Source organism: Tetrao urogallus (assembly GCF_951394365.1).
Source record: "Tetrao urogallus genome assembly, chromosome: 5".
NCBI classification, from domain to species: domain Eukaryota; kingdom Metazoa; phylum Chordata; class Aves; order Galliformes; family Phasianidae; genus Tetrao; species Tetrao urogallus.
The window spans coordinates 43,144,906-43,162,258 of record NC_136818.1 but is presented as its reverse complement, the minus strand read 5'-3'; the positions used below and the strand labels follow the sequence as shown (position 1 = coordinate 43,162,258).

General features: G+C 35.4%; 1 protein-coding gene across 1 annotated transcript in view; it reads left to right on the top strand.

The window, feature by feature from the left end:
* Positions 1 to 17,353, top strand: part of LRMDA (leucine rich melanocyte differentiation associated) — a gene marked incomplete at both ends in the record, with an annotated part of 643,830 nt that overhangs the window by 538,540 nt on the left and 87,937 nt on the right. Inside the window, 1 exon segment of the mRNA XM_079536293.1 lies at positions 4,705 to 4,789. Within this exon segment, the coding sequence (XP_079392419.1) occupies positions 4,705 to 4,789 (85 nt within the window).

Here is a 17,353-nt window from a genome sequence, read left to right as displayed (position 1 = left end):
CATGATATTTAGATTAACAAAGTAGTACCCTTTCCTTCCAAACAACACTTGTTTGCTGTTCTCCTGTTTTATTTCATTACTATGATCTGGTATCTAAAATCAGATTTTTAAATAAATCACTGATTCTATGCAGGGCAAGGAGCTCATCTCAAGTAAGCTTACAGAGATCAGGCAAGTTGTGGCAAAATCAGTCCCCCTTCTCTTCTTCCCCGCCTTTATTAAAGTGCTTTTAATTCATGCTGCAAGTTTAGTAGATGCAAATGCTAATCTGTTGTTAGCTGTTTTTGGTTGTGGAGCAGGGGAACCGGGAAATCCCATTTCATCAGGGAAAACTGTCTCCTGTGTGTTGTGCCATGTCACTTGTTTGTAATTCTAAGTGTAGCAGCATAATGATTGGTTACAGAAGCACTGGCTTGTTGGAAACCTGCATCCTAATTCACAAAAGGGGAAAGAAAAGCAAGAATTTTTGCTTTTGTAGCCTGCTCTATTCTCATTGTCTGCCTTTACTTATATTTCTAGTTTCATTCTTTATCCCTTTTTTTCAAACTTTGTCTCTTTCTTTTACTAGCAACTTTTCTGTATGGTTCCAGAGTTCATGATAAAGCAGATACGTTATAAATAAATTTCTTCATTCCTAGAACAGAGTGTTCAAAGACTTGGTATACTGTTGCTTCCAGTAATGTCTTCTGCTACCATGAGGTTCTCAAAGACATCATAGTGAAATTAAAGCCTCATTGTGCTTGGTACTGTGCAAATTTATGGGAAGAAACATTCCCTCTGGAGTAGTGTTTGATACTCTCCACAGGCATGTAATAAATTCAACCCACAATGAATACTTTTTTTTTTTTTCTGTTAATATGGCTATGTGTCTCTTCACATGTGAATACGTGATTAATGTACATAAATTAATATTTCATCCATAAATGAGTTTCTAGTTATATCTACTTTATTTATCTGTTTATTTATATTTATAATGCTGAGCAGGTCTGTGGAATATATCTATATGTTTTATCTCAAAAGAGAACAAATCTAGATGATCTTATACACTGAAAGCCTAGAGATGTGAGCTACTGTAGCCAGTATTAGGGAGTGAATTGACAAGCTGCTCTCCTACTGGTAGAAATACTCTTAGGTAAAGTTTCAAATACGTAGAAATTATTGAAGGCTGTTGCCATTGTGTTTCTGGCTAAGATACATGTGCCCACATGATTCAGGATTAGTCCTTAAACTAAACAGAAGATTGTGCAAACTTTTATATAATTTCCTAGAATTATAATAATCAGGTTCAAATATAGTTAAGCCTTGACTACAGGTGCATTTAGTAATAGTAAACAAAGATTTCCCTCGGTGGCTTTATATTTGAATTAAATATATTTAGCTAAGGAAATCTCCCTCTGTATGTGTGCACTGAAATGGTTTTATTTACCATGTCACTTACCATAAGTGTTTTGCATATCTGTTAAACTCTTCTCAGGAAGCTGCTAAAATGCTGCTATTTTTCCTGTATTGTAAAATTTGTCACAATAATATATTGATGACTGCTACTGTTACCGCTATGTATAGGTGTGTAAAGAATTGACGCATGTCATAGAAATAACAATGATCTCTCACATATCAAGGAGAAATATTACTAGAGAAATATCTGGATCCAAATACAAGTTATGTTACATGACAAAAATAGAAGAATATAAAGTATTAACAAGCATTGAGGATATTCCATTATAGCCAATATAGCATAATATCATGCTATATCTTACTCTTCAAGAGAACATATGATTTCCTAATCCCCACAAAATCTACAGGCTAATGTTAAGACAGATAGAGACTTCAATTTAGCAAATTTTTGGCTATGTGCATAACTAAAACTGTGAGTAACTTTATAGGCCTTGTAACTTCTATGCTTTGTACTATGTACTATGGCTGGAATGCTTGCAGAAATAAGTGCTTCTAGTAATAATACTATTAGAATTTATTCACTTAGCTATTTGGTGACCTGTACATATAACACTGAAGCTACTTCTTATTTTAACCAGCTTTTTGTAATTACCTTCTGCATTGCAACATGAACTTCATATGTCACCAATACTCGAAGACACAACTGTCACATGCCAGTGCAATCGCTGTCAAAATATTCTTGTGAATATCGAGAGTAATGTAATCTATACAAATCTCTTTGGAAAATATTTGGGGCCAAATGTCTTCCTGCAGTGGGGAAAACAAATTGTCATTCTGCTGGTGCACAGGTTTAATCAGAAACGTGATTCAGAGTTCCAGGCAATGTTTGTACAAAACAATCCTAACCCTGGATGATATTCCATAGAATTAAAGTTGCTCTAACTGAATACTTAGCTCAAAGGTAATGAAACTGTTCCATATTTGACAGGGAATTATATACTGTACGTAAAATTGCAGCAAAACACCAATAAACAAACCTTTCCATTCTTGCTTTTCTTAAAATTTGAAATAAAGCTCAATTGCCCCTTCACTCCAATCTGCTTTTTAGAAGCTCTTGTTTTGCTCAGTCAGTGGTTTATTGCTGAAAAGGCAAAGTCTCTTCCAGTAATTTTAGGAAAAGCTATCATCAAGCTGTCAACAGTCTAAATTGAGATTAAAAGTATCAAAGAGAAACCTTCACTATTATCAAAGTCCCAGCTAAGTACACTTGAATAGGCAGATAACATCTAGGGTGTACAGTATGTGACCACTTATTCCTCCAGTTTTTGAAATGATTTACAGGGATGAAGTCTTATGCTAAATAGGTAGTGACATTTTTATTCTTGTCTTACCCAGAATTTCCAGACCAAAAGAAAACAGATAGCTGTGAACACATACCTGCTCCTGGAACTTATTTCAGGTGTCATATTGCTGGATGTTAGAGGCATCCATCTCATCCTGTGAGGTATTAGATATCCTCAGATTATATTGGTTGTCACAGATAAGATCTCCAATCCCTTGTTTGTCCAGTGTGGGTAGGGCTGTATGTTTACAGTTCACTAAAATCAAGAGATCATTCACTTTGTCTGAAAGCAAAAGTTGTATTTACAGTATTACCTCTCTGAAAAGGAGGGTGCACAGTCACTGGTAAGAAAGTGAGCAGAGGATTTTCTAGAGCACTCTTCATACCTCATACATAGCATCATTGCTGTTTTGGCAAACCTGTCTGTTTTAACACATGATGTGTTCTCCTATTATGTCCTGATTTTTGCCAAGGACTAAAATGGGACTGTATGGTCTGACAAACCTGTCTAAAATTCACAGCTGGCCTTTGAAAACAAAAGCTTAGTATACAAATCTACTCAGTCACTTACCCTTGCACATTTTAATGTACTACAATCTGTACAGCTATAACAAAGATTTCTAAGTTCTCAAACAAAATATTGGAGATTTTCATCGTTTTGGACTTCTCCATGTTGTTCTCAAGTTTAGTTTGGTTAGAAGCTTTTTTTTTCCCAAAGACATTTTAGCCCTATCTTATGCTTTCATCTTAACTAGCCTTTGTAAATCTGGTTTTGAATTCATTTCATATACACAATTAATTAAAAATAATAAATTTATGTGAATTGCTTTGAGTGACTTTGCAATTTGTAAGCCAAAATAACATATAGGAATAACAGGAATAGAAGATAACTATTCTAAGATTCCTCTTAAAAATCGTTATGAAATTCAGGAGTTTAGTTTTTGTGTTGTTTTTTTTTTTTAATTTCCTTTATCTTTTCTATCAGAAATTATCGTATAACTTTTAGTAGACGTTGTTTCTGAATGAAGCTGGGCATGTCACTACCATGCTATCTATCCAACTCAAACTAAATTTTTAAAATACTATCATGATGATTCCTATTCATCAACAAGATCCATTATTTTCATATCAGCCAAGAATGAGATTTCACAGCTCAATAACTAAAAAGCAAGATGGTAAACATGGCTCTCCTTGGCTTTATGTTGCTCTACAGATGAAATCTTCTTCAACCAGATTAAGACTGGTTTACAGAAAACAATAACTGTGGTTTAATGTTTTCAATTCAGAATCATAGGATCTTGAAATTTTTCTTTATTATGGGGGAAAAATGAGTTTCTTTTCTTCTCCCTTAACATTTTCTTTTAAGGATTCTCAGTAAGTCTTCTTGATATTTCTTTAAGTGTTTAGAAATCTGACATGGGTTTTGCCTGTTCATTATTAATCTAGATACTTGTACAACTTTTGAACGTTATATGCATCGTTCTTAAGAGATCCCTTTGCTTAGATTACAGAACAGTGGAATTTGGAAATCTAGTTTTTGCTTTGTTTTGAAAAGTATAGCGTCTTATTCCAGCTTTCTATTTTCTATCTTCTTTTTTTTTTGCTTGTGAACGAGTAAATTCCTTCAGGTAAAAATTTTTCTATTTCACTAAAAGGAATGTGTTTAATGCTGCCCAAAGTTTTCCTGGTTAACTTGGTAATTCTGTGAAGCTGTGAACTGTATGGCAATATTTTCTAGCAATGAAATTTAACATAATAGTGTAAACTTCTGAGTGCAGCTTCCTTGCAAGATTGAAACTGGTTTTAATGAAAACAAATTAAGCTTTCTTTCAGTTCTCAGTAGTCTTCCATGATTGGTGATTTTGTGCACCTGTATGTACATCAGAATACTCATTTACAGGTGAATTGTCTCTGTTTACTCAATGACCTTTGCTCAAAACACTGATAGTATTTGTTTTATCACACAGGCCTCCAGCGATGCTGCCTCAATCTCTCCAGAGATGAGCTATACACCTCTACCTTCAGGATCCAGAGACCTCACCAATCACAGAGGTAAAAGCTAAACTTTATTGGCATGGATTCCTCTAAGGTGGTAAACTTCACAGTGAGGCCCTCTATGTATTAGTTACTGCTCTATTGGTGCTTTACTAGAAAGCCACTGTGTTCTCTGTAATATATGAGAAAACCATACATTTCAAGATTACAGATTTTAAGTCATATTAAAGAGGAGTTAAAGGAAGTCTACTGGGAAAACAAATCTATAGATAATAACATTCAGTGGTGGTTTTTTTTGTGTGTGTGAGAAAAAACATCAAGAGGTTAAAGTACTTACATGTTGCTAAGTAGATGATTACATGCAGAGTTGGTAATTTTGAGAGAATTTGTGAAGTTTCTAATATTTGTAAAGAGACAGCTTTTTGGCATTTTAACAATTTAGGGCTATAATTTTGAAACGTTAACATGTTTTCATTGCAATAAAATGGGATTCATTCTTCTCTGTTTTTAAGCCATAAAGGCAGATCAGTGTTCAATTTCCTTTTTCACCAGTAATTACAGCTTAAAAAGCACCTTGGACAAACTCTTGAATTCCTTCTGCATACCTATGGAGCACAAAGTTCAGGGAGCAGGTGAAAAACTGGAGCAGTCAGGACGAGCACATTCCAAGCTCTTTCTCGTTTATTCTGAAAAAGAAGAAATGTATATAGCTTGCAACGTTTTTCAGCTTGAAACCAGAGCTACAACACTCAGTGTTTTCCACATTGCACATTTGATTAGATGGAGACTTTAATATTTCAAGTGTTTTTCAAATTGAGACTGCATAAATGATATGTGTAGAGGTAATTTTTATACTAGGATATCAGAGTCGAAGTCAAACCTGTATTTTATTAATTAACGGTAACTAGATTTTAGTGTGTTTTCACATTCTACAGCATTCTAAATTAAGTCAGCATTAGCAGATGGATAATTATTTGAAAATTTGAGAAAGAACCAGTCAGACAATGACTCAGATGGGAAGGGTGAGGAAAGTAACTGATTAGAAAGTAGCTTGTGCCAGAGCTTAGATAACTACCAGGCTATTTCCTGGTATTCGTGTAGGTTGATATGGTGTATGGGAAATCAGATGTCCTGAAAGTGCTGTAGTGTGTTGTGTTCTGCCAGAGATCAGGAACAAGAGGAAGAACTGAACCCAAATCCTGCAAATCATAAGCCTTCGCTGTCCTACCCCTCCCCCCCACCATAAATAGATATATAAATTAAAATCCCAAGGAATATGCATGCAGTGGCTTTGATTTCAGGTGATTTCTGGTAAGCATATCTACTTTGAGGTTGGATTTCTGCTGTTAGATTAAAGAGGTAGTAAGTAGACAACAAGTATTATAAGGATCTTTAAAAATTAATTAAAATATATAATAATAATAAATATTAAGATGCATGTATCCTCAGACCTGTTTATTTAGATAATGACAAATTAGAGATGTGGCTTCATGGCTGGCTTTACCATAGAGATGCAGTAGCTTTATGTATCAGAAGTTGTCTGATAGGGGATTGTCTTCTGTAGCAGTGTAGCAATATTGTTGCTCTAGTAGGTGCTACCTGTGTCTATGGGTCTGTGTGGGTCTAGAGCTTATTGTTGTCTTCTCAAGGGTTTGAGAGTGCCTACTCTCTTGCTATGAAAGTGTAAGATAATATTCCTCAAATTACCAACTTTTTCCCCTTAGCTCTTTGCATAATTCTGTATTTCTCCTGTCTTTACTCTTCCCAGAAACACTCTGCTTTGCATGCTAAACGTGCTGAAAATTTTGTTGATTATTAAGTACAATTATACATTAAGTGAACAGAGAAGTATGTATGATCCAAAAAAAAAAAAAAAAAAAAAAAGTGCAAAATTGGCATTAAAATAGATGATGACATGCTCCAGTAAGTTTTAGGAATAAATATATATATGCTTATATATGTGCATGTATTCATGAGGAAGTCATTAAGAAATCTTTCCAAAATTCCAGGTGTTGTAAATAAAGCTTGGAACAACCTACTGGCAGGGCTTATTAACTCCATCAACATCTTTTATACGAAGAAAAATGTCCAAGTTCACAAGCCCATAAAACATAAATTGGAGTCAATAGAAAAATATCCAAGAAAAACTGAAATACTGAAATATGCTATTTTAGGTTTTGTTCTGAATATCTTTGATTTTTTTTTTTCTTCATGAATGCTTTCAGTGTTATAAAAAGTGATTGAATCAGCTGCTGCACATGTTAAATATTGACTATTTTTGACCCAAAATGAAAAGAAGCATGCTGTATGATTGTATGTGCTTTCATTTGTCCCCAGAGAAACTTGTTTACCAAAACCTGAAAGGCCAGCAAATGGTTTGGAGAATTGCTGTGAATTGATTTTGGGAGTTTGGGAGGGAGATCAGGAACAAACTGAATGTACCTGAATGGCAGAATGTTACTTCAATAATTTTTACTATATGTTACTGTGAATTTTGCTAGGGGAACAAAATCATGTTCTGGTGGTGTTGCAGCATGCAACTTAAATCTTTTGTATTCATATATTCAGCATGTTATTTCCAGATGAATTCTGGACTTTTGGAGTTTATTGTTTTAACAAATAAAATTCAGAAATTAAAAAAAATCTCTTTCTCATTGTCAGAACCCACAGAAACAGCATATAATAATGCTGTATCGGTGTTGGAATAATGTCAGGGAATAATCACTATAAGTACTCCATCAAATGTTATGATGCTTGAGTCTCTCAGTGCATGAAGAAAGCAACAAATTTTGAATACGTATTTGTAAGCCTTAAAAAATTTCTCCCTACTGTGGGGAAAATTGTTCTCCTTATCTTCCATATGCTGAATATTTACTCAATTCAACTTACGTTTCCTAGAAGAAAATGTATTGACTGTCTTTGCATGCTCTGGGCACCTGGGAGTAATATGACTTGATCCTTTATGAGACCTAATTAATGTCCTTCTAGGCAAGTCTTCCAAAGTAGCAATTTTACAGCTAGCTTTATTATTGGTTTCTTTTCAAAACAATGATGGCAAATTCCGAGGGGCCTTTTTAAAATTAGTATTTTATATTTAATGCAATATTTATTTTTATTTGATTTTAGACATTAGTGATGTAGTTGTGTGAAATTTGTACATTTCTCTTATCCAGATTTAAAAAAAAAAAAAAAGCAAGTTTATAAACACCTCCCCATCCATGCTCCCTTTAAAAAAAAAAAAAAAAAAAAAAAAAAGAAGAAGAAAGGAAAAAAAAAAAAAAAAGAATGATTTCTGTTGTACTAGTTTTGAAATTTACTAATGAAAGAAAATAAAATGGGCCTCACTTTTCTTCTTACTTGTCCAGATGATCTAACAAAATGTCTAAAAGGAAAGCCATCTTTTTATTGTTGTAGAAATATATTTTTTGTCATTTTTGGTTTGTATGCCCCTGGTACTCTCATCAACATCAATTTATTGAGTATATACTAAGTCTTCAAATAATGCTTTAAAATACTTAATGTAGTTACAATTGATGGAAAATAAAATTATAGTGTTATAATTTTGAGGATTGCATTCTTAACATGCAGAAAAATACTGCTTTCTCTCCTCCCCAAGCTATGTTGTATATTCATTTTATGTAATTGCTATGGTAAAGAAGTTTTTTTGTTACATTCAAGCATTCAGATTTAAGTTTTCTTTCTAAAAGGGCAGTGCTTTCCATTTGCTGGTAAAAATAGTAATTTATTGTGTTACCTCTTGAGAAGTGAAACTATGAAATAATAGAAATAATGAAAAATTGTGCTGAATGCGCTTTGTGCAAACAGTCTAGAACCTGATTTACTTGAAAACCTGTTCATTTGCCAAAGGTATTTGGTTCCCAGTAATGTTTTACAAATGGTCTTTTTTTCTGACATCTTACTTCTGGGAACAAGTAGTGGTAAGTCTGCCCCATGGGTTACTGGTAGAAGGAAGAAGAAGCAGTCTCCATTAAGAGCTAAGCCTGTATTTATGTATGTAGTTTTTATAGCCTTAGATTGGATTTATGCCAGGTTTTAATAGTTCCACTCTATTTTGGCTTTTAAGAACTTCCTGAACAAATCCACTGTCCTGTTTTTTTAAATACTTGGTTAATTATCTAAGCATTCTGATATGCACAGAAATTACGTTTTCTCTTTTATTTTCTCACTTGGAATTATGTGTACCGATATGGGGGAAAAAAATATATTATTTATTCTAAGAATATATTCAAATCACCTGAACAAAACATGTTCTTTTTCAAACAGTCCAATTTGAGACTGAAAGTCTTAAACTGCATTCAGAAGCAGTGCCTAAAAATTCAGGGATGGAATATTTCCTATTAGCCTTCTGAAGGTAATCTTATAAAACAGGTGTTTGGTTGTTTGGTTTTTTTTGTTTGTTTGTTTTTTGTTTTGAACGAAAATGAAAGGAAAAGAAAAGGTATCTTCCTGCTCTCAGTTTCTCTTTTCTTCTGATGAGTGTGGTGAAGAATTGTTTTGGAATGAAGACTTTTCGAAACTTTAGCATTCATGGTCAAGCAAGAGCATGTAGGTGTGCAATCTGTTCTAGAGACTCCTGGACTTGGCACTCCAGTTTCTTCTTTGTTTGACTGTTTGTTTACTTTGCTATTGTACTCAGTGGATTTGAGTTATTCAATTTTTAGTGATGATTTTGTCTATACAGAATGCTTTATGGCTGATTTTTTATGGTATGTCATACATGCAATCCAGCCACTGGCTGTGTAGAAGTTATGTGCTGGGCCAAGGTAGAAGTGTACTTTTTTCAAATGCATAATGAGCATCATGTGATCCAGATTTCCTAGAAGTTACAATCCAATAGGCATCTAAAGAGACTTACTACTTTCAGTGAATGCTGATGAAGATAGGAAAGTAAGGTTATCCTATCTCCTAAGGTTACCAAATACCAAGGAAGCTATTTGGAGAAACAGAAGGATTAATTGTTTGTGTGATGTGTGAAAGTTCCAAACTGTCCTCCAGGGCTTTACATGTTCTACCATGCTACTCAGCATGATCAGGTTTTAGACTTAAATATTCTCTAGTTCATCTAAACTAATCACATATATTTGTCCTTCAAGGATCAGGTCTAAATTTTTTTAATGATGCTTCAGATTTTCAAGTAAAATTATAAAAATAATGTATGCTTTTTAATAATAAATGTTAATAAACTAAGTCTGTATTTTTGAAGGCCTTCAATTTGATATCCTTGCACTCTGAAAAGCTGTTGTATCTTTAAATCACAGGCATAAAAAGAAAAGGAAATTGGTTAGCATAAAAACTTACTTCCAGAAAGATAATTATCCTGTTTATATTATCATTGCAATCTTCTCTGTTGTTAATATTGACACAGTTGTTAGGTACTCATTGTATTTTCAAGCCAGAGGCTTATTTAGAGTTTGAAATTGATTGTTTGGAAAGTCACAAAGCAATTTACGTAGCAACTTATCATAATTAGTTAGGTTTTTTTTAATGTGAACTCACTTTATGCTTGTCAATTGATTTTTCTCTGTATCTACATAAAGCAGCTCGTTGTGTGCTGTCCAAAAAGAGAATAATAACCATAAAAATAACTGTGGGTAGTGTTTTATCATTCAGTTAATCTGACAAATTTTAAAATAAATTTTAACAAAAGTTGTATATGTATGTATATAAAAATATTTACATTAACTCATGTAATACTTCAGACGAGGATGAATAAGAGAACTGCCAATAGATGTAATATCTATCAGGAAGAGATGCTGTGAACAGTGGCAATGTTTTTCATGGTTTACATGAGGAGTAGCCATATTTGCAGTTTTTAAGCTGCCTTATTTTAGACTCTGTACCTCTTAAGACAGGATCTTCAGGATGTTCTTACCATGAGATGACTGACTAAAAAAAAGAAAAAGTTTGCATTAATGGACAAATATTTCCTGGGGGCGGGAACATTCAAAAATAATTTGTGGCACTTCCTATAAATGCCAGGAAATATGTCCCAGTCGTGAGTTTTGCTGGAAATCCTCTTCTTTTGGCACTATGGGAGAAGACTAAAACATATGTATGCTATGAAAAAATCAAATTTCATTTGGCTTGCTTGCTTGAAATGAGAAATTGTGTTCTACTAGTACCTTGTTTAGTTCTTTGGTTTGGAACATCAGCATTAATGGAAGCATGAGGTACATTACAGACGAATGGAAAGTGAAGTATTGGTGAAGATGAGTGCCAATGTGAGGCGATACTTGGTTAAGGAAATATTTGGTTTTTGTCTCTTGGTTTCCCCTGAAAAAAGAATCTGTCAGTGGTTGGTTGGAGTCCTCAAAATTTGGAGGTGTAAGGAGGTAATACAGACTCTGTTGTGAGTTAATTTTTTTTTTTTCTGATGCAGTTGCTCTGTGGGGATGGAGGAGAATAGGTAGATTGGTGAAACTATCTATGAGGGGAAAAATGCTAGAAGACATGTCTCCTTGAAATGCTTCCACCTGATTGGAGGCCCGCATATGTTATTTGCCTTACGTCTGCAAATGCAGTATCCAGCTTTCCTTCTTGTGACACACAGTCACAGATGTTGTCTTTCAAAAGAATTGAGAGGTCCAGTGCATATTAATTCACTCTCAATCTTGGAGTGCCTTCTTTCTGAGCAGTAATGAAAAAGCAGATTAAGGAGTATCTCATGTAGTACCTCTCCTGAGCCTTAATCTAGTTTTTGATGGACTAGAACCACCACAATTGCAGTGGTATTCTGTGGATCAATTTTCCCCACTTGCTAAATAGTGATTGTCTCTGCCAGAGACATGCTTTCATTTGCCTGTAAAGCACAAAGACTTTCCCAAATGTGGAATAAATTGTGATTGGATTTGAGTGTGACCTTGACTAATATGGTTCAAAAGATGCATTTTCTGGATCATTGAATTTATGTTCTTGTCACTCATACAGTAAACAATTTCTTGTCTATGTACTAAAGGAATGTTGGAATCAAATCAGGATACTGGGGATTATTAAAACTTCAATATAAAAACACATCATTATTTTGTATATTACAATGATGAGAACAACTGGTTGTGTGTAACGGTGGTTGTGAAAGAGTAGAGAATGATATATAAGGTACCTTACAGTTTTGTGCAGTCTTTCCTGATGGTCATAAAAGTTAAGATTCATTTTTAAATGACATTATAGTTTTAATTTTTGAGTATTCTGTGTTCTGAGTTTTGGAAGTGAACTCAAGGGTTGTGACCAAACAGACCGGAAGTACATGCTAGGAAGATCACTTTCTGGAGTGCTGCTTTTCTGGGGGAATGCAATACTGGTATTCCTATTTAAGGCAAGGGTTTAAAAGACAAAATAGAGAAATTTAGTGGCTTATCGAGTTTGGGTTAAAATTTTATTCAACATTTAACCAGTGCGGCACAAAACTCCTGTTTTACATCCAGTGAGAATTAGAAGTGTAAGATTCAAGGAGCATTTTAAAATTCCTTTCAAAATTCTTTTTTCTTGATATTGTTTACAATTTCATTTTTCCACAGTGCATATCTCCTAAACTGACTGTTAAAACCCTAACTACTCTCTCTGTCTCTCTTTTCATTCAGTATTCCTCACATTTCTGAGATTACAACATTCTCCATGTTTGCCCAAACTAACCTAGTAGCCTGGGCCTTAGTCACCAATATAAATATCACATTTATATCACAAACTGAATATAATTAATGAGGAAAAAATGTGGATTTTTGGGTAGACTGGAAAGAGTCTCATGTTTCACAACGTGGCTCTTTTTGTCATGCCAGCTATAAGAAATCATGAACATGCTCAAGCTTCAAGGCTATAAGTTGGCATAAAACAGAAAACATTGCTTCCTTATTGGAAATGAGATCCAGAATCATAAACCTACCTAAAATCTTCTGTTGTTATACAGATCAATTAACCATGCAAAGAGTGTGCAACTGGTAATTTTATTGAAAACAAACAAACAAAAAAACCCTGTCTACTAGGTTTCCCATTTGGCTTTATAATAAATAATCCTTTATGATAAAGAAGACCAGTTGCAGGCACTGTGAAATTGCAGCCCTTCTAGAGGAAACATTCAAAACACACAGTGCTGTGAGCACACATAGAGATCCCCATGTTTGGTTAGTACTCCAGCCTAGCCTGTTTTTTGCAGGAGTCCTCCAATTTTATCACTAAGGCATTTTTACAGCCTCATTGGAACAAATAAACAAACATCTGGAATCATGTGGTATATTTAATTAAAAACTTTTTGTTTGGCCAGAAATAGTAAAATCATGAAAAATTGCCTGTCTCCAGGCTCAAAAAGGCCAAATGATAAAGCTGTTGGCTACAGACAGTTTTACAATGTATTGAAGTTCATAGATATGCACACCTGCTAAAAGCCCCCCTCCTTCATATTGATTCATAACCATTAATGAGTGTTTAGTGCACAGATCATAACCTTTGTTTAAATAGGAATTTACTGTTTTTAATAATGTATAGACATGTGTTACTGTATTGCATACAGCCTGTACCATTCTCTAATACAGAAACAGAATAAAGCTTTATATTCTTAGGTAAAATGTGTGTGTGTGTGTGTGTGTGTATATATATATATATATATATACATAATCTTTACAGTGCACGTTCCGTTTGAATATTCTGTCAGGTGATCATGTTTTAATTCCAGAGGCAGTAATTATCTTCCTCATGTTAGCAGTGCATATATCAAATGTTGAAAATAAGGAAGATGGTATTTTGGGGTGCAGAAGGAAACAGTAACTTTTCATCAATTCACTTAATGCTTTTTTTGAGGAATATTTCAGGAGATTCTTGACATTTTCGTAGATGAAACTGTTTGCTATGATCTGAGATATTTTGAACTGCACATACCAAATGGTCATAAAAAATTCTGTAGCCTGGGATTATTATTTATGAAAACTAATTAGCCTAGTGGACTGTTAATCATTTTGTATGCACTATAGGACTTTGAACATGCAGCATAAAGTCTTATTTTTCATAGAATAATGGAATCATAGAACAGCTTGAGTTAGTAGAGGCTTTAAAGATCATCGAGCTCCAACCCCCATGCTATGGACAGGTTGCCACCTGCTAGATTAACCTGCTCAGAGACCCACCTAACCTGGCCTTGAACACCTCCAGGGATAGGATATCCACCACTTTTCTGGGCCTCATGTTCAAGTGCCTCACCACCTTTTGAGCAAATAATTTCTGCCTAATCCAAATCTCTCCTCTTTTAGTTTAAGGCTATTCCCCATTGTCCTGTCAGTTTCCTATTTACAACCTCCTGTGACCCAGCTAGAAAAGAAAGAGCAGATGGGGCTATCTGGCTTTGTCATACCTGCTAGTTTCTTCTGTCATGGGCTCCCAGCAAGCAGCAAATCTCTCTAGAGAGATTATCTGGGTAGTAAATGGCTGCCTCAGTGCCCTTCAGTGTGGAGTCTCCAATAACTAAGTCCCTCTACCTTATTTTGGTAGCACTGGTTCTGGTTCAGGTCTTTGGTTGGACAGTCTTAGTGTGGTTGTCCCTTTCTGGATCTTAACTCTTATCCGCACACTCTTTCCAGCCCCAGAGCTTTATGTTTGCTGGTTAGGGGGACTCCAGGAGTAAGGGGGGTGCATCCTCCTTTTGCTCAAGCAGAGACAAGGGTTCAGTCTCCTACATCTTGCATGTTTTTGCCATCTCTCTCCTCAGGGCTGGAAGCTTACTTATCTTTCTCCCCTTGCAGGGACTTAATGCAGTGCTGTTGGTCTGCCCATGTCATAGAATCATAGAATCACCAAGATTGGAAAAGACCTAAAAGATCATCCAGTCCAACCGTTCACCTATTCCCAATAGCTCCCACTAAACCATGTCCCTCAACACAACATCCAGCCTTTCCTTGAACACCCCCAGGCTTGGTGACTCCACCACCTCCCTGGGCAGTCCATTCCAGTGCCTGACCACCCTTTCTGAAAAGTAACACTTCCTCATGTCCAGCCTGAATCTCCCCTGCCGTAGCTATGTCACTGCACAGTACCACACATCAATCTCTCTCTGATTGCTGGATACTTCTCAGTCTTGTGATTTCCTCTCTCAACCTGGCCACCTCTCAGAAAGTTTCTCAAACTGGGCACACTTGCATCCATTGCACTCCTTTCTTCCATCAAGCCCTTTGGGGGCTTCAAGTTTTGAACTTGTACATCTCAGTTTCTATATTGCTGAAACCTGCACTGAGAAAATGATATGCACACAGGAAGTATTGCTGCAGCTGAATATTGTTCACAATTCTATGTGTTGCTTATGATGAAAATTATTTGAACATTCCATTTGGAGCTACATTTCTCCAGTGGGTTAGGTCTCTTAGCAGGAGGGGATGCTTACATGACCTTGGCAGCTCTCCTGCAGTTAGTGTTACTGAACTGAATGAAGGGGATGTTGAATGTCATCAGAAACAAAGTACTAATTCCTGCATTGTATAGAAGCTTACTTAGAAAAAAAGGAGGAAAGTTTGGACAAATCAATTTCCTATATAGTCAGAAGAGCAACCATCTGCATAACAGGAATGAAACTGTTTATTCCCTTGTGCGTCAGTTCTTTATGGTGCCCACATCATGCTGTAATGTGCATTTATTCCAAACTTTGAACAGCCAAAAAGATGCTATGTATTTTGCATTTCTTTGTTCAGTGTGTGCGGTGTGTAAGGAAGCTGCAGATGAAGTTTCTTTTCTATAATTTTGCCTTCAGCAAAGAAAAGGATATCTTTATATTATTTCGCTGTGTGTCCTCATGCAAGAAGAGAAAGCTGTCAACATTTTGTAGGATATGAATATCTGTATTCATGATCTAATGATATGTTTGCTGATCAAAGTTCCTTTCAGAGCTCTGAAAGCAAATGTTAAGTAGTTTGACAACTTCCCCTTTTTCTCCTATTTTGTGATGGTTTTGTGGTCTTTTACTAGCCTCATAAAATAAATGATGGGCATGACATCCTTCCTTAGCTTTGCATTCCCTTAACAGAAAGCATACACCTCTGGAGAAAAGAGGGAAAGAGAGGAGGAAAGAGGTAAACAATGCGTGTAACAAGGGAAAAAAATTTATTCCCTTATGCAACAGAGGATGATCGATTTTTTTTTTATTTTTTTTTATTTTTTTTTTAATTTATTTTTTTTTTTGCTGATACCTATTGCCTTGCTGTTTGCAGTGTGTGAGATTTTGAAAGTTATTTCTGTTTACAGAGGAGGAAATTCTTTTACTGCATGATTGACAACATTGGTGTGTTTTGTAAGATCCTTTTAAGAAAACTTGTCTATGACTCTAAAGTGCCTAGTAAAGCTAAGCAATCACCTGAAAGACCCCCCACCTGTGGCTACATAAAACTGAAGTAAAGAAAGGAGAATAATCCATTGTGTATGCACTTTCCCACCTGCTGAGAGCAAAATGCAATGCAATTTTAGTACTTGCATGCCACTGGGGAAAATAGACTTCTAAAATCACATAGCGAAACACTGGAAAAATTCAGTGAATTCGTACTAAGCATTGTGTTACAAAACCTAAGGAATCACTGTCTCTACTTCTCAAGTGAAACAGATTTGTATTGCAGTTCTGTTGGAATGCCTACCAAACATAATGATGATATTTAGAACAGTAGGCTGTAAAAACTGTGAGCCTGGTGAATAAGAGTCCTTTTGCAGGAGTGCAATGCAGAGGGGGATGCAAGCAACCCTTGTGTTGTCTACATAAAGACCAAACAAGACTGCAATCTTTCAATTTTTCTTTTTACTTCTAATTAAGTGTTGGGGAGGGGGTAACGTACAGTGAGGTGGAATGTGAATGCAGCCTGAGTTAGCTCTTTCCAAACCATTTGTGGTAGTAGATGTGATTTCTCACAATTATCAGAGAACTAAATTAGTGTTCATGCCTGATCTTTATGCTGGATCTCCCTGCATTAGCTTAGTTTCCTCAGCACCAACTGCTGGTGCTGAGGCACTATACGCAGTCAGAGATGTGCTTAGATAAACTACATCTGTCTCATCTATACTACTTCTTCCTAGGAGGGAGGCAATTCTCAGGTAGTGTTTTTGCTGAACTGTGAGGGGGAGCAGCCTGTCTTAACAGTCATTTTTGTTCCCATGAAATAAATGAAGCAGACTCAATGGAAATCATCCCTTGGGACCTGCTGAGAGAGCTGGAATCTATCTGAGAGCAAAATTGGCAATCAACCCCCCCACCAAATAAAACCCACCCAATTAATTCAGTCGGAAGATCTTTTCTGTCTATGTAAAGGTAGTGAATGATAAATTCATCAGAGGAAAGAAAGAGAGCAAATTTATAATAAATAGATTAAATATAAGGTATTAAATCATTCAGAAGCAATTTGTGCTAATGACAACCATTATTGATGTAAAGTACATATGTTAAGAAAAAGAAATGCTGGACGGAAATGACAGTAAGATAAAGTGAGATATGTAGATATCCACTCTGCCTCTAATTGTACATTCAAAGTTTACCTCCTCCCTATAGTACGATTCTAGGTAACAATGACAGTGGAAGCGTGGAGAATGGTTGAAGGAGTCCCTCTCCTAACTGTTAATTGTTGTATGGGGATTTTCATTTTTGTTTCACTC